The sequence below is a fragment of the Myripristis murdjan genome, chromosome 18 (assembly GCF_902150065.1).
Source record: "Myripristis murdjan chromosome 18, fMyrMur1.1, whole genome shotgun sequence".
Lineage (NCBI taxonomy): Eukaryota > Metazoa > Chordata > Actinopteri > Holocentriformes > Holocentridae > Myripristis > Myripristis murdjan.
In genome coordinates this window covers 19,633,820-19,652,219 of record NC_043997.1, presented here as the reverse complement: position 1 = coordinate 19,652,219, position 18,400 = coordinate 19,633,820, and the positions used below count along the sequence as shown (strand labels likewise).

At 41.7% G+C, this 18,400-nt stretch overlaps 1 protein-coding gene across 3 annotated transcripts; it reads left to right on the top strand.

The window, feature by feature from the left end:
* Window positions 1-6,886: 6,886 nt before the first annotated feature.
* On the top strand, window positions 6,887-14,574 carry slc3a2a (solute carrier family 3 member 2a). Of its 3 annotated transcripts, none has more exons than XM_030076616.1 (11): window positions 6,887-7,005; window positions 8,271-8,496; window positions 8,636-8,823; window positions 10,332-10,505; window positions 10,724-10,818; window positions 11,126-11,262; window positions 12,130-12,239; window positions 12,461-12,660; window positions 12,805-12,882; window positions 13,114-13,327; window positions 13,773-14,574. In XM_030076616.1, exons 2-11 carry the CDS (start codon window positions 8,300-8,302, stop codon window positions 13,910-13,912), a joined length of 1,533 nt encoding a protein of 510 aa, XP_029932476.1. In that variant the 5' UTR covers window positions 6,887-7,005; window positions 8,271-8,299; the 3' UTR covers window positions 13,913-14,574. The 3 variants fall into 3 exon arrangements, with proteins under 3 accessions (XP_029932476.1, XP_029932478.1, XP_029932477.1); XM_030076618.1 differs by having other exon boundaries at window positions 6,925-7,002; window positions 8,269-8,496; XM_030076617.1 differs by lacking the exon at window positions 6,887-7,005 and adding an exon at window positions 7,535-7,683.
* The last annotated feature ends 3,826 nt before the right edge of the window (window positions 14,575-18,400 follow it).

The window sequence follows — 18,400 nt, the reverse complement described above, 5'->3', positions numbered from 1 at the left end:
AAAACAACAACAACAGAGCTTCCCGAGCTTTTGAGGAAATTCTGGCTGTGTATAGTACATACAGTATTGTTCAGTTTGAGGGAGAAAACAACCCCTCCTGCTCCTCAGCTCAGGTTTTATGTCTCCTGTCGAGCCTCCCTCCTACATTTTCTCTCTTTCTCCCTTAAAAATTGCAGGATTTTTTTTTTTATTGTATTGTGTTTTAATAGCACTGTGACCTGTTATCTTTACACTCCTTACTATTCGTGCTGGCAACTGAGCAATTAATGCCTATTACAATTTTGCAGTCACTTTACATTGCTCCAGATAAGAGTAGTAACAAAGTAAAAATGTTTGGGAATTACCAAAATGTGCAAATTAGTATCACAATCATGTATGCTTTGAGGCCTCCTGAGGACTTGAGTGCCGGCTGAGCTGACCTTGTTTGTGTCCTGCATGCAAAGGCTCAAGGGTCAGCTTTCCCTGACTGTAATTGCTTGTTAAATTGAAGGGAAAATGGGCAGCAGAGGCAAATGAGGTAAATATTTAATTTCAAGAGAAGCGGTGTGCCTGGTTTGGTTACACATACTGCTGGCTGACTGAGTAGAGATGGAACAGGTCGTGTGTAAGTGCAGTTCGGTTTCAACACAGTTTTAAGCCCCTGAACTCTGATTTTCCCTTAATTTTCTACACGTTTCCATGTGATTCAGCAGGATGTGTGTTATCTTTGAAAACCTTGAGATCTCTGCTAGAATGTAAAATAAAGTTCTGTGGGTTTGAGCAGAACTCGGTTGTGCATGCCCCTTTAACATGTTTTAGCAGTTTGTGCCATTGTTTTCAGCAGATGTTGTTTATGTGTCATTTAAAACATATTAATGTGTTACATACTGCCATTTAAGAGACAAGGAACCATTTTTTTGGTTGTTCAGGTTGAGCTGAAACACAGAGAGAGAAAGAGAGAAGGAGGGAGGGTGGAAGAGAGCAGGACAGATAGGAATCCTTAATTTCCGCTCCCTCTGAATCGGACTTTCTCATATCCTCATATCTCCTGTCTGTCTCCTTATTTCCTTTATGCTCCTGTCCTTCCTCTGGCAGGCTTCACACCAGTGTTTGTCCATTTCCCTCTCTCTCTCGCTCTCTTTCTCTGTGTCTCTGTCTCTCTGTCTGTGAACTGACCTGTTTGAAATTCCACTCACAGATGGGATTAGAGAAGGCGGCATTCATGCATAACATGCTGCCATTGTTTCCTACTGTCAGAGAGGGACGGAGAGGAGTGGAGGAGGGAGGCAGAGAGGTTTTCAGGGTGGAAAAGTATACAGAGCCTGGAGAGGGGAAAGAGAGAGAGAGGGGGGGAGAAAGAGATGAGAGGGAGGGCAAAAGCGAAGTGAAAAATACTGCACAATGAATGAGGGGACAGAGAGAAAGAGAGAGAGAGAGGTTTCCCAATTTGAACAGTGTGGCCTTTGTCAGTGAGAGAAAAGTAGGGTACACAGTCTATGATGTGGAAGGGGCACAGAGGAGGAAAGAAAGAAAGAAAAAAGAAAGAAACTGGTTCTGCAAGAAACTCTAATTTTAAATAATAAAACAATTTTGTCACCTTCACAGTTTTTCTATACTCAACCTATAAAATGTGCCTGGAGATCGGAAAAATAGTGAAACATTTCGTAATATAATGGAAATGTGTGTGTCTACTACTTGAGACAGGCTGGAAACATGACATAAGTGAAGCCCACAATCTGCAAAAGGAGAACATAAAGCAATAAAATTACATCACATGAGCCAAAGTCCCTGCGTAACATAACTATTACATTGTACATTTGTATTCTCATGCAGCACAGTAATCTAATTTGGAGTTTGTTTTTTTTCTTCTTTGCCAATCAAAAAATATACAGGTCTTTAAATACAGTTGAGCAAGTCAACCACTGCATCGCATATTCAGTTACTGCAGTCACAGAATACGGCGTTATGTTTTCTTTTGTGTTTCTGTTGAAAGGCATCTGAACTCCACAGTGTCCACTGTAGGATTACACGTCGCAGAGGTCCTGAAACAATGAGATGAAAAGCTCAGGGCCTCGGCCAGACTGGTCTAAACTGGTCTGGGTCGGCTCTGTTAGCTTTTCGAGCCCATGCCGTCTTGGAAAATAAACTCCGTGAGAGGGATCAGACGAGGGTTTATGGTGGGCTCAGTGTGTGTTTCTCCAGCATTCTGTGCATTCACAGAGCAATGCATGCACCTATTCATATATTATTATTTTATTATTATTTTAGAGGATGTAAAGTGCACTCTCCTCTGTGGGGTAAAGTTATTGTTTCATGTGGTGTGTTTTCCTTGAGAATTTGCTCAAATATTAAGAAAATTTGTCAAAAAAGCATATGACACCTATTTTGTGACTGATTAAATGAAATGAATTCTTAAAGCTGCCACACTTTGCACTTCCTTTTAGTTTTCTGTACTTGTGTAGGAGCATAGAGCCACAACACTCACAGTGCTCCCTGCCTGCTCCCCCTCCTGCTTCACAGCTGTGAGAAAACAGGTTAACTTACGCAGCAGCTTTGCCCTTCTCTCTCCCTCTCTGTCTCCCTGTACGTGTGTACATGTCTGCACACAGAGTATCCTCTGCGCCCCTTGCCAAAGGCATAAACAAAGTGCAGATATACAGGTTTTACAGCAGAACAAGTCCCAGTCTACTGAGCATTCCCTCTGTTTTCAGACTGAAGCATTTCAACAACATTCCCCACAAACCCAGTGTCTTCAGTACTGGTCTTTTGTGCCACAAGTGTTTCCCGTTTGCAAGACATTCTCTCATAATTGTGGTGACCAAGCCAAGATGTGTAATTTTTGCTTTTTAAATGCTTGGATTCCAAACGGTTTATCATCTCAGATCATACTTGGGGTTGAGGTTTGAGGTTTTCTGCATCAACACTGTGACCCACAGATAACTGGAATGTGCTGGAGAGTGTGTATCAAGTGTTTGTGACTGTGTGTGTGCACTTGGAAATAAAGGAGCTTTCTGCATATTGGAGGTTTGGATAAAATTTCTCACCCAGTGGACATGGACACCCCATTTTATTTTGCTAATACACACACTCATGTACATGCACGTGAGCACACACTAGGCAGGACTGAGTGTTTCCATTTATGCCGTTGGCCGTGGTGTTCCAAAATTTTTGCTCCAAATCTTGCTGCACCCTCATCTCATAAACACACCCCTCTCTCTGTCTCTGCTTCCTGTCCTTGTCTGTCTTCGCTCTCTTTCCCCAGCCCCTCCCTCTCAGCGTAGTCACTCCCCATCACGTTTGGCCCCTGAGACCCACCCATCCTGACATACATCCCTCCCCCTTAACAGCTGCTCTATAGCTCCATTACAGCCTGTTGCTGCCAAACACACACGTGATCACCAGGCACAGAAACAGATGGTGTGTGTTTGAGCTTGTTTGAGAGGGAAACAGGGAGAAAGGGAGAGCTTGTGCACATGTAAGTGTTTTGATAAAAGCACCACCTCTACTCTAAGAACAGTGATTTTCAAAGACTGGGTTGCGACCCATATTTGGGTCCTTGTGAGACTGAAACGGTCCAGCAGCTGTGCAGACTGCTGGCCACATGACTTTATGCTTTCTGACTGGGCAGTTCTAATTTTGCACGGTCGCGACACGTTGCCGCACACTTTCCAAAACCGTGCACTATAATTTAGGTGAAAATATACCTGGGCTCTCAAATGTTGCTATGTCACAGAGCCCCAAATAGACGCTCATCACGCCATGGGACCCCTCTCTGACAAAAACTGACACCAGCGACCCACATATTTGCGGCTGATTTTGTACTGAATGCACTCTACTACACATGCATAACAGATGTATGAATGAAACCTGCAACTAGAATGAAGAGTCTTGCAGACTACACTCTCAATCAGGATAATTTCTAGTAAATCATAGTACAGTTGAAATATTCGTCACTTTGCTGGAGAGCCCTAGAAACCCCTTAGGGACCCTTGTAGGTCACTTTTCCCCACTTTGACAACCATTGAAGTAAAACGCCACAGCCTAGTTTGTTAATATTTTGCTAGACCGGCCTACAAAACAGTTTGCAAAAAAGGGTTGTCAGATGAGTAAAAACTGTTCCACCACATTGCTTGAATTTTAATATGGTTTTTAATGGGTTTTTTTTGTTGTTTTTTTTTAGTTTTTAAGGTTGGTCGGAAAATTTGAGTTTTACAACGGCAATACTTGGTGACGGAACAAGTCACAGCTCAACATGCTCCACTGAAAAACACCTCGGGTGTTTGGGACGGAGGCCTCACACACTCGTATGCACACACACGCACAAGTACAGTCACACCAGGGCCGAGTGGTGTATCGGGTTTCCAAGTTTAGCGAACCTGCAGCGCATAAACATGTTTACCCCTCACCCTATGTCCCGCTCCTTTTTATATACCATGTACTGTACATGGTGTGTCAGACATGGTGGTGGGGGGTCAAAGAGAAAGGACAAGGGAGATATGGCAGAGGTCAAAATTAGATTAGAAAAAATAAAATAGAATGGATGTTTGTCCATATTATCAAGAACAGGCTAATCCATGAGAGTAAGTCACCGATTGGTTAATCAATCCTATAATGATATACTTGTCCTCTTTCATCAATTACCCTGTTTAGTTCGACCTTAAAACTTCTTTTTTTCAGTAAATTTTCACAATAACGTTATTCCTGTGCTATTCCCTATCCCAGTTATTTATTATGTAACCCATAGTTACATAATAAAATACCCAAGACACTTGGCATGAGTACGGCTGGTGTGTTTTCTTAAAATAGTGTGAGTATTGGCTATGGCATTTGATTAAAAGCCAGATGGCATACTGCACTGGTCATGACGGGGTAAACAACAGCAAACGCGACAACAACACCGTCCTTGTCCTAGTCTTCATGATCAAAATAATTAATGAGAACACTATTAGCCGTCACATTATCTGTATGAATATAGGCAGAAACATAGCATCCATAACATAAAGATTTCTCACTATATGTGCTTTCCTGATGGGCTGCTGTTGCTGTCACTCTGTGAAGGTCAGCCACGGCTTGGGAATGGATTTGGTCACAAGCAGGGACAGGACGTTACGTTTACAGTGTCCTCTGTTTCATATGACGAACTGGCTGCTTTAACTCACGTCATTTGTAATATAACCTCCCTGACTGCTTTCAATTGCTTTGCCTTGCTTTGCCTCCAAATTTGAAATCATAAATCATGAATCCGTGCAAACAAATCACATTTCAAATTTTGTTTTCACTATCATATTTGGCAAATGATTTATTTTGTTTATTCAGTACGGGTAACATGTTGTCTGTAGTTATTAATAATCGCATGATCATAATATCAACTTCCGTCTCGTCTTGCGCACTGAGTATGACTGCAGCAATATCCATCAATAACAAGAACAAAAACATGAACAAGAACATGGACATGATGGCATGTCAGAGCCAGGTTTCACAAACTATTTTTGACCCCCAAATGTACCACAAACCCTCTGAGGAGATGTCTGCTGTACATCACAGCAGCAAACAGGCACCTGGCTGTCTCTGGGTCCTGCTTTACCAGAAAATCAATCACCTCACTGCTTGATTTGCCCTTGCACCATCACGTCTTGCAACCTTTCTATACACAATTTATACACACTTATGAACACAGATGTTGCAAAAGAGATATATTCACTTCCATTTCTGGCCTTGTTACTTTTGCACTCTTGGTCAGTGACTATTAAGAAGAGCTTGTAAAATCAACAGTGCTAATAGAGGATGCTGGATGGGGGGTTGTGAAATACTGTAGTGTCAGCACGATCATTCATCAAGCCAAATTGATTAATCAGTGAAGGTTTTGTTAAGTGTTGATGAAGCAGAAAAGACTATGGTGCAAATGAGGGTAGTATAATGATTTAACATCACAGGTAAAGTCAGAGAAACAGCAGTAGGAGCTGGGAGAGAACTGTACTTGGAAACGAGATTATAGTGAAGAATCAATACAACAGTGAAGACTATACAGGCCTGATCAGGAGCCCTGATGTGAGCCAGTCAGTCTACTAATCAACTGATTAAGGGCTGACATGAGATATGGCTTTTGTTGTTGATGATGTTTCCCTCTCAGAATTGATATTTGCAACCCCAAACTGCTTTTGTCAGCTATTGCAGATAAACCCAACACAGTTTACACAGTGGAACTTCTGCCAACACACCATTTATGACCATTCATTTGAAATTCCTGGGATTATTTGGCAACCTTTTTGATCTTCCCACTACCTCTATAGCAGGATAGTAAACTATAATCAAATTCTGAGTTGCAAAGGCAAATTTATAATTGCCTTAACAAAAAAGAAAAGGAAAGGGAAAAAAAGAATAGCCCTGAGGAACTTGTTATTCCCAGTTCTAGCAGTGAGAGTGCATGCCAGCTGTGCAAAGTGGGACAAAGGTTGGAACCTTACCTTCTGTCTGAAGATAGTAGTATTTAGACACAATAACATGTGTACTAGGCTTCTAATGAAGACTTAGTACTTTAGAGTGATGTAAGCACTGGGCTAGAATAGAATAGAATAGAATAGAATAGAATAGAATAGAATAGATAAGGAAGCTAATAAATTATTTTTTAATGGAATAACTAAACTGCAAAGGTCAAACGTTATTCAGGGAGCTAATAAACAAAGCCTTTATGGAATAACAGAGTCATTTCTAGCTTGTTTTGCAGAGAGAGAGAGAGAGAGAGAGAGAGAAAGAGAGAGAGAGAGAGAGAGAGAGAGAGAGAGAGAGAGAGAGAGAGAGAGAGAAAGAGAGAGAGAGAGAGAGAGAGAGAGAGAGAGAGAGAGAGAGAGAGAGAGCACTGAGAGAGACTGGTCATTGGCTCTTTGCTCGGTAGGCGGAGACACAGCCCAATTATAAACACGGTTCATGCAAGTCCTTTGTTAATTCGATTAGTGAGCGATCCAAGGCTGTGGGATTGAGGCCTTGTCAAGAAAAACGGAGGATTTTCACTGTGCTTTTTTTTCCCAGGTACTTGCTCTATTAAGATGATAGGACGAGCTGCCAGAAGGATGTTAACACTGAGTTGAACTGCAGTGAAATTCAAGGGGGGATGTACCGTGTGGCTGCTGATGCGAAGTGACGGGCTCCGTTTCATCATCCATCTAGAACAACAACAACAACAAAAAAACACGTTTAGCTGCGTTTTCCTAGGCAGCCGCTACAGCGATTCAACAAACTAGTGTTTGCTGTAGGGTACTTCCATTAATCGCGGATGAAAATAACGACTCTCCTGTATGTTTTTGTCATCGCTAAGGTGAAATTGGAGCGTTGTTTTCGCCTCGCATTACTTAGACTTCCGGTTAAAAAAAAAAAACAAAAAAAAAACCGACCCAAATTTCTCATTTAATTATATTTCCCAGCGTGAACATGGAGTGAATTATTCAACAACGAGATAAAGTGTTGTAATTTTCATTTGCTCTGGTGTCATTTTTTGCTCAAGCAAGTGTACGCTTTTGTTTTGAAGGCCCACGGCTTCCGCTGCGCTTCGGTTGTAGCTAGCTTAATTTTACAACCTGTTGTAACTGATAGTAGGATTTCGTCAGACGGCTGTTGGACACCTCATTTCACAGTTGTCTTCGTTTGCCGACGTTTCGTGTACTACGTTTCATTTTTTTTAGACCGATATCGTCTCGTAAAACACGACAGGTAATGAGTCTTACTGTGTTTTTTTATACTTTCCTCAGACATTTCTGACATTTAACAAGCCTAGCTAACCGGTGTCATTCAGTGAAACCAAGGCAACGTGAGTTTCACGAGCCGACTGATGAGCTGGCCTTCCTTCCTCGTGGTTTTTAGCCCACACGACGCATTAACAATATGTTTAATTTGGTTTAGGTTTAGAATAGACGATTTAATAAATTAGTTAACTGTATAAGATTAATCGTAAGTGACTCCAGAGTGTTTTACAGTGTTATCGTTTTAACCAGGAGGCATATGTGCTGACGTTAGTAACAAGAACAGCTGGCAGTTAGCCATGGTGACAAATGACCGGAGATGTAACATCCAGGCACGCCAGATTTACCAGAAATTTTCATTATTTCATAATTATTTCCGTTCTTGATCCTGGCTACATGTGGCTACATGTGACTTTGGCTTAGAAGACACTGTGGAGGCAGCTTTTCAGAAAGAGAGTGAGTGGCAGACCCCTTCATGTGAGAGACAAACTTAATTACTGACTTTCTTTCTTTCTGTGCTTCCCTCCCTTGTGTTCTTTCCCCCCACATTTCCTGAAGGCACTGAACAGATTCAGACTTGAACCAACATGAATAAGGACACGGAGATCGACATGAAGGATGTGGAGCTCAATGAGCTGGATCCTGAGAAGCAGCCCATGACCGGCGACGGGCAGGCAGCAGGCGGCGAGAAAAATGGCAGCGTCAAGCTGAAGGTTCCTGAGGATGAGGTCAAATTCACCGGCCTCACCAAAGAGGAACTGATGAAGGTGGCTGGCACTCCAGGGTAAGAGCTCATATGCAGTGATATTTAGATCCTCAGCGATTTTTTTGTCATTTTAAAATGCAATTTTGGCATCGGCATGTGGTTCTTGGTGCATAATCAGTGGCATAACCTTTTCTGTTCTGCCTTTTCTTCTGTCTAGATGGGTGCGGACCCGTTGGGTGCTTCTGTTGCTGTTTTGGCTTGGCTGGCTGGGCATGCTGGCTGGAGCCATTGTGATCATAGTCAAGGCCCCTCGCTGCAAACCCATCCCTGAGATGAACTGGTGGAACGAGGGACCCCTGTACCAGATCTCTAAACTGCAGGCCTTCTCTTCTGATGGATTGAAAGGTAGACACACCAGAACAAATTAAACATGCCAGCCAACTGACCTCATTTGAGACTTACAAAGTTTTGGAACTTATTCAGTTCATTATACTCACAGAGGTTTGGTAGATAGTTATGTATTTAAGTGGTTGATACAACAGGATGCAACATCTGATGAAAATATCAGCAACGTTTACAAACACCGGGCTGATAAGATATTCAAATCATGTCTCAAATGAATGTATGAGACAGGTTGGCCCAGTTTGTGATTCAGAGCCAAACTAGTGAAAGTTAAAGGCTTTGTTGGCTGAGCAGTATAACCTGGCAGTGGTGTGTAAAAGTGTGTCAAATGCACCTCATGAGAAAATGTTACTATTGCACTTCAAATCAGTTTAATCAGTTGATCATGGGTTTAACATGATCAAACTAGCCCTAGGGAGGGTAAAAAAGTCTGTTTTTAAACATTTAATAGTAATGGAGATATCTTTACATCCTGCCGTTTCCATTTTATTATACGTTTTTGATGTCATCTCAGTGGCAATCCAAACACAACAATCCTTCAGAAATGTAAAAGCAAACCAAGGGTATAATTGTCTCTGTACAAAGAGCTGTCTGGTCTTAAGGTCGTAACCCACAATTCATGAGGGATTAGTCTTGTGACCAGGTCTCGCATTTCCTCACTTCTGGCTGGTCTAGTCCAGCTGACTAATGTACATACTGCTGACTTGGCTGACATTTATGACTCAAGGTTTCAAAGGACAGAAAAAAACGGGTGCGTCGCCTGTTTCATATCTGAGGTTGAGGGTTAACCGGCCCAAGACATTTCTGCTTAGTTGTGTAAAGCTATCTCTAAGTGTTCTATTTCAAAAGGCTGAGGCTCAGATTAGAAAAGCCATGTGTCTTTAGTATCTCATCTAGCTGTTTGCCTCCTCTGTCTCATGACTGTTGGGAGTCTTGTTCCTAAAATTTATAGTAACTTTTTTTTTTTTTTTTTTTTTTTTTTGCACACTTTTTCCCACAAATGGCACAAAGACATAATCACCCCATGTGACAAAATTAATTTGGCACAAGCTTAAATTTAAGCTGTTTAGGATGGTATCTTTGGTCAAATACAATGCTCATCTCTATTGTAGTCTTATTTATTAAATTATTTCAACCAAATGGACCGTTTCTAAAAGGGCCGCGCTCAGGTTTCCAACAGGCCTTGGGCAACATTCCAACAACCGCACGTGACTTGAGAGTTGCTTTAACATGAAAGACCTCCTTGTGCTCAGGCTTTGCATGGCCAACAGGGGGTGTGGAGGGGGCCACTCACATGCTCCTGCCTTGAGTCAATACTTGTACTAAAGAACACCAGTGTTTATTCTTTTATTTCCCATCTCTTTCTCACAAATAGCCCAACTTATCATACCGCCCCTGATCCTCTGCTGCAAGACCCTTCTGTCTTTGACACATTAATTTCTTTCTTTGTCATCTTTGACATTCTCATTAAAAAGGTCTTTTTCTTTCTCTGGTCGTCTCCTTGTCTCTAGGTGTTGAGAGCAAGCTGGACAGTGTGAGCCAGTTAAAGGTGAAAGGCCTGGTTCTCGGCCCTCTGCACACCGTCCAGGAAGATAAGCCGGAAACCTTGAAGCTGACAGAGATCGACCCCACCCAGGGAAAGGAGGCGGACCTTGTTACCCTCCTGGACAAAGCCCACAAAAAAGGTAGGGAGTCTCAGAAATTTTAATTGACTGAAATAAATTACTTAGGTAAAACCCAAAGTTGTCTCTGATCCATTGTCTTCATGCCCACTGTTCATTTGAGTAGCATCTTCTGTGTTTTTTAGCTTTAATTTTTTTGGACTCACTGTATCTAGATCAAAGCAAATACTGAGGATCACGTGGCTCAAATGATCATACTTAGCCTGGTATTGGTTGTCTAGGTATTTCTGTGGTGTTGGATGTGACTCCAAACTACAAGGGAAAAGATGATTGGTTCAGCGATGCTACTGCTGCAGATGTACTGGAGCAAATCCAGGTAAGACAAACACAACACAATGCAAATTACAAAGAGGTTATTAAGTTAAATTTCAACAGAAAACACTAAAGGTGGGTTTTTTAATTTGTGCAAAAGGTTTTCTTGTTTCGTTGAAGTAATTTCCAGTGTGTATTTGCCTTTAATTTATTGCTCCTTGGTTATTTACTTGCCTGTACTTGAATGTGAATAAGAAAATGAGGCCTGCTTAAGCTTAGGGCTGATGTTCATATTCACTGGTTAGAATGAATACAAGTCAGTCCTATGTTCTCCCTGCCACAGCGACTGCAGTATGCATTTTGTCTTCCAGGTTGCATCAGAGTACTGGCTGAGCATTGGAGTTGATGGCATCAAGGTGTCTGGTCTTGGTGCCGCCTCCTCCTCTCCTGAATGGTCAAAACTCCGGGAGGCTGTCCGAGACAACCGTACTGAAGACGCCAAGAAGAGGTAACCATGATTGCCATGATTCACCTTCTTATAATTTCTGCTTGGGTAGACTGCCTCAATTGCTACCAAAAGCTATTTAGTTAGTTTTGACTGAAGTCAGCCCTGTCACTCAATAAAATTCCATGAAAGAATGACAGGTGGTGGATTTCTTTTTTCCAAATTCATCATTTTGTCTAGATGATGGGTAGATATAGACACAGAGCTTGAATGGATCATTTTGTTGAATTTAATGTTTTGGGACATGAAGCTAAAGAAAGGCAAATTTGCACAAAATAAATCTCAGGATTTTTTTGCTGTAGAAAAGTTCACATCAAAATCATGAGGGTATGTTAAAAGACGAGTGAAAAATCCCAACTTAAGCTCCCTGTCTCATTGCAGAAATTACTGGGTTGAGCTTAAATGAAAGTTGTGCAGTTTCCAAGTTATTTGGGAAGTTCTGTAAAAGGTCAGCTGGCTTTGCAGAGGGGTTTAAGTATATTGTGTCCTGATGGAAGATTGAGATCTAAAGCATTCCAGCACAGTGGGGGACTGGGAAGGTCGGGGGCTTGGAGAGTTTAAGAGGAAGCAACTTCCAAGCCCGTGGGGCTTATTCTCTAATGTTAGAGTGACACCTTGTGGAGGAAATGAGGAATGCGGAAAGTTTGTTGGCCATGTTCACCAAACTAAGAGTGCCAAAGGAATTCTATATTTCTTAAGTCATGATCACTTTTAATCTTGCAGTTAATCTCCATGAGGGCTAAACAGGATTAGCTGAGGCCTGCACATAGCTGAGCAGTAAAACATTTTTAAGAACCAGCAGGTGTCTCAGTTTTTCCTTCTCTCCATTCCTGTCACAAGACTAGACTGATCACATTCCTGTACTCTCAGGGCACTGATAGGTGTGGTGGAAAGTAAGTCGGCTTCAGAAGTGTCTCAGCTCCTCAATACTTCCCGTGTGGATCTCATCGTGTCTGACCTGCTCAGCACCAACAGTGGAGGTAGGCCAGCCCCTTGAATCATTTTATTTTCTCTGCTGTTTACTCTTTATAGGTACTTTCCACACAAGACTGCAGTTCTCCTAAATCAGTTAATGCCTTATACTTTGTCATTCTAATTTTAGTTTAGTTCTAGTTTTTTAATTGTTCTATTAATTTGAGATTTAATTCTATTAAACGTTGAGAAGCAGTTTCTGACTACATGCTTGCCTGTTGGTGTCCAGGTGTGGAGCGTGCCCAAGCCATTGATGCCCTCCACGCTGTTCAGAGAAGTGTGGGTTGGGGCCTCGGTGCCAGCAAAAGGGATCACCTGTCCAAGGAGGCAGCGACTCCGGCCCTGGTCCGCCTCTACCAGCTCCTGCTGCTCACCATGCCCGGGACACCAGTGTTCACTTATGGGGATGAGATCGGCCTTCAGGCACAGGTAAACAACTAATCAGAATTTACAGGTCCCTTTTCACCTCCTGGAAAGATCACTTTGGTTTCCTGTCAGTCTCAGTACAGCATTGTCCAGGGAAGGCTCAAAGTGTATTTGTCTCATCTGAAATTTATTGTATCTTTTCATCAGGGTGCAGATGGTCCCATGATGCTCTGGGACACGGAGGGGGAACCTGCACAAGGAGCTGTTGTGAATGAAAGTGCTGAGGTAATATATATGTGTGTGTGTGATATACAGGGACAATACATTTAGCTGTGCCTTAATTGTTAATTCTGTATTGATAAAGTGAATTAACTCCATTAGATGCAAGGAACCTAGTGATGCTCATCTACGTGTCTGAATTGTTCATTTGAATTGCTTTCGTTTCCTTATCAAAGATATGATAAAGAGACATTGTTTTTGTTGTATTCACCAATCCCATAATCCTCCCCTCCCCAGGCTGAGAGGAAGGAGCGTGTGGCTTGTCGGAAATGGTTCAAAGAAATCAGCGACCTGCGGGGGAAAGAGCGCTCTCTGCTCCATGGTGACTACCACCCTCTGCACTCGTCCGCCACATCCCTTGCTTTCCTCCGTCTGTGGGACCAGAGTGAAAGATACGTGACAGCTGTCAACTGGGGCGCATCGTCCGTCACTCTCAAACTGACACCCACAGGTGAGTAGAGTTGGAAAAACACATTACACTCTGGATGGCCAATTCCTTAAAGGGGTATAAAGTTAAGTACAGTAATTCAAATGCAGATCACATAAAACCAACCACAGTAGTCTGCTTTGAAATTGGGTATAATTTGACTGTTCAACAGACGTGTAACATGAGAACCATACAGACTTGCCTATAAATTATGTTCATATTCAATGTATTGTGGTCGATTGTACAGTCTGCTTTCTGAACTCAGTTTAAAGTAAAAATAAAAAAATTACTAACTCAACAGAAGTTGCTTAGAATATCAAAAGTATATGTAATATCACCTCTTATTTGTCTCTTGTTTTTGTTTGAACAAAATGTGTTGCCTTGCACTGTTCATGTTTTAGTGGAGGTGATGTTTCCAAATAGTTTACGGGCCATTTCGAGATATTAAGCTCCTGTTCTCCTTCTGTAGGTGAATTACAGTTGCCAGAGCAAGCAAAAGTGAAGTTGTCTATGGATCCAGCCTTGAAAGCAGAGTCCATGGTCAACCTGGACTCGATCAACCTGGGACCTGGACACGGTGTCCTGCTGCAGTTCCCCTATACTGGCTGAAGAGGGCGCCAGACAACAGGGAAATTAGGGTAGTTACAAGAGGAAAACTAAACTCAACCCTGTGCCCTTGGTTTAGGTACAAACTAGGAGATTGAAGAAACAGGATTTTTTTTACCATCATGTGTAGGACTTTTTTTTTTTTTTTTAAAAGAAATCTGTTTATTTAGTCAGGACAGGAAGGACAAATACAAAATGTGCAGCACAAGTAAAGAAAACGCAGGCCAGTACCAAATGCCAACATAGACTATAATTCAATGCAATGAATTGGGTTTTGAAAAAATGTCAGTTTTAAATGTTCCTGTTACGAAAAAAGATTTTGCATTCATCAAGTTTGCTTTGTTTTATTTATTTTTTTTAATTGTTGGAAGAATTTGTTCAAATGTTTCTTGCAAGACATTCCATTCAAGTTGTTTTGGGCATTTCTTTTGGGATAAGCTTTTATTTTTAAGATAGTTTTTTTTTTTTTTTTTTAACTTGTTTTACTTTGTGTTAGAAACTTTGACTTTTCATTGACACTGAAATGCATGTATCACACAGGAAAAACAAGTTCATACGTTTGTGTGATGTTTTACATGAAAGTAGTCGTAAACAGAATTTTGGCCTGTGGCATAACGTCCTGAGTGAAAACCGAAATGAATAAACAAAAGTTCTTGTGCTGGCAACTGCTGACTCTGTACATATTTTTTTCTATTGCTACATTTTATTTCTGTTGTAAGCTTTGATATGACAGACATTAGGTTTTAAGATAATATCAGACTAAATATTCACTTCTGGTACATACAGGTGTGTATGTGTGTCACAGACAAATATGTTTTCAGAGGAAGCATGACTCTATTCGATCACCATACCCAAAAATGGCTTTTACAGGTGCATGGTACAAAAAGTACATCGAGCACATTTTTAAGATATGGGTCATACCCTGACTGTTCATTTCAGGTAAATATCACTCTTAAAGCTAAATCTCCACCTTACAATGATCCGTACTCAACGAGTGGAGAAATGTCCCCTGTTGTAATATTGAAAGCAACCCCAGATAACTTCCAGTATGACCTTAAAATATTTTTTTTTTCTCGCCACATGCAGACCACACTGAACACCCACAATTTCCCATGGCTGCCGACAGCCAGATGCCAGGTGGTCTATGAAATGAATTACTCCCCTGAATTCAGTAAGTTAGGTCATTATAACCAAATTGACGCTGTGATGAAGGGTGAGAAGTGGTGGCTTTTACATTCATTCATTTTTTTAAACCGATTGACCTTGACAAAATAAAAAAAAAATATTCTGGAGGAGGAATCAGTAATATTCTGGAGCCGGATCTACACCAACTCTGGATGACTTATGTCTGTGGCCTCTCTTAAACAGACCTGATCTGATAGGCAGAATTATCAGAATTCCTTACCCTGTTATAAAAATGTTATACCTGGAACTGAAAGGGATGATGTTACTAATTTAGAGGAGAGGATGCCAGAGTTTAACAAGCGGGCTGAACAGTTTGTGAGGTCACGCCGCTCAGATTTAGATGTTCCTGACAGTGAGGGAGCAGCTGCTGTTCAGCCATCATGTTCAAGCACACTTCCACTGTACATTTTACTGTATGTCTGAAGCATCCGGGCTGTTCTTGTACATCAAAATGCAGCCACTGCCAAGCCAACATGTTGCTTTCCCCCGTGGTTTTTCTTATCTATACCAACTTTGTATGTAGACATGCTCTATCGGGGTGAGAAATGTGGGGTGCACTGTGACTTGTGGGTAATTCAGAGAAACAGTTAATCTTTTCTTTTTTTTTTTTTTTTCTTTAAAGTAAGCCCTCGCTGCGCCCTTGCTGTTTGATGAGCTAAACTGAAAAAACTAATTACAAAGATTTTAAGAGATTACTTTCAACAAGCAAGATTTAACCCTCAACCGAGAAATATGATTGCTGTCTGGCCTCTTTACATGGTTTCAGAGTTTATTTGAATACTTATTGCTTTAAAATATGCTCAGTGATGAGATACATCGTTGCTCCTTTTAGCCCTGTAGAAACTGGAGCCGAGCCACTTCAAGATCCATCTTAAAAAATTAAAGGGTGACCTTTGATCCTTAATAACTTGGTCAGCCCAAGACGGAAAAATTAATATCTTCCGTTACATCATTGCTTTAAGTCAACTTTTATGTAATTCTTTGTGTTATGAGTTAATAGGCTGTAAAACTATCTACTGATGTCTTTATTTTATTGCTCTTTTATTGTTCTTGTGTCTTTGTTTTATCGCTCTCATCCTTGTTTTATTTTCTTATTCGAAAGGTTGTTTTATGCTTTGTGTAAAGCACTTTGATTTGCCTCGATCAAACAGTGTCCCATCGCTCTCATTATGTTTTTTCTTGCTTTATCACCACCGTAGCTACACTGACAAGGTTTTATTTATCTGATTTAAAAAAAAAAAAAATGCTGCATTATCTCTTCAAAGCCAAAACTTCAAATGTCATAATGTGTTTAAAGTTCAACCTCAGATGATTTCTCACCAGTGTTTATCTGTCCTCTAATGGGAGTTTAGATGATAATTTAGCATCGAGCAGGACTTTTGAAGCAGGTGAGCCGCTCCTGTGAGCAGAGTTTCGGAGTTTTGGTAGAATACGGTGCCGTCATGTTGATGTGGTATTGCAGGGGAGGTTTGAAGTTCACAATACCGGGAATCTGAGCGTGTCTTGCCGCCTCTCCCTTCACCCCCACGCCGCTGTGAAACCCAACCACCGTCTTCCCCACCGCCATGCACACTCATGACTGACTCTCAGTCTTAGTCTGACACATACACACACACACCTTTAACATCACCATGACATGAAGTGGCATGACCTTTCAGCAGCTTCAACACAGAACTGTATTATTGAAGCAAGTCAGCCACAAATTATGATTTACAGTACATGTCTTTTTTTTTATGATTATTTTGCTGTAGGGTAATTCACGTAATGTACTCCTACATGTCGCTTTAACATTCGTAAAACTCTATTTGTGCCTGAAAAAAACTCCCCAAGAGCCATCACAAAGCCGTTACGCTCACATAATAAATCATATAATCTACCATGCTCTTTTTGTTTTTCTGAAAATGTGAGAAATCTGCCATTAGCACAAAATAATTCTAATACAAATCCACTTGTTTCATGCAATGTCTTGAATCAAATGTCATTTTCTTGACAACAGCCACGAATAATATGCCTTGTTCTGCCGTGTTTGATATTTTACAGGGGAAACTGCAGTGTATTATGCTATGCTTCATAACACAACACATTTTTACTTCACTCAGTGTCGTACAGCACGCAGATCGTGCTAGAGCACAGAGGGAGGACTGCTCCGTTCAGAATGAATCTGACTTTGGGTGCACAAAGTGTGAACTTTTACGTCCAAGTGGGTTGAATTCCATGTTTTTTAAGCTTTTTTTCATCCGGGAAAGTCAACTGAATGTGCTTTTTTTCCCCCCGAGTACTTGGGCATTCGGTGCCTTGCTCAAGGGCTGCTCTTCCCAGCGGTACTTATTCGCCTTCCCCACCCACAGTTGTGATCCATCAGTTTCAAGCCCTCTCCTCTACCCCCCACCCACCACTATCATTAGTGCCACAGAATGCACCGCTATTGTCTCAAAGTCATCCTGCTGCTGCCGTCAACTGTCATGGTGACACCGTGACGACAGAGTGCCGCTGCGCTGCCTCTCACAGCACAGGATGCTCTGTAGCACAACGCTGCTGTTTCATTAAAACCTTCTCCTCAAAGATGCAGAGGGCCTCTTCTCAGATTGGCCATGATGCCGTCGCTGAACTCGTTGTTGATTTCCCATCCGACCGTGAGAAAGCTTCAGTGTGAGTGTAGACGTGGATAGCTGCCAAGTTGGACCTAAAGCTTTTGTGCACACCGGTAACAGCGCCGGCCTGTCCTGTTCGCTTTGAGCACCATGAATGCATCTGAAACGTCTGTGTCCTGCGTTACATTAAATAAAATCTGTCTCAAAATCTTCTCTCAGCCTGGAGTGTCTGTAAGTCTGCGAAGGCCCAAACTCAAACCAACTAAACTCAGAATCACAAGTTGACTATTATGTACTGTGTGTGTGTGTGTGTGTGTGTGTGTGTGTGGGTGGGTGTGCGTACCCATGTGCAAATGTATGTAACAATTTCGAATTAAAACAACCAAAAAAGACCAAAAGACAAAATGAGGTGGAAGAGGGGAGAGAGGTTGCACACTCAAACTGAAAGTATGTTTGTGCGTGTGCGTGTGTGTGTGTGTGTGTGTGTGTGTGTGTGTGTGTGTGTGTGTGTGAGGTTGAGGCCACACACTGTGGTGTTTTTCTCTCCGTCTGTGTCGCCTTGTTTCCAAGATCACAATGACGAGGCTTGTAAGATCATGTACAAACACACTCGCAGTCACACACACACACGCGCGCGCACACACACACACACACACACACACACACATACACACATACTGAAAGGTGTTATGACAAGGTGTGTGAAAGATTGAGA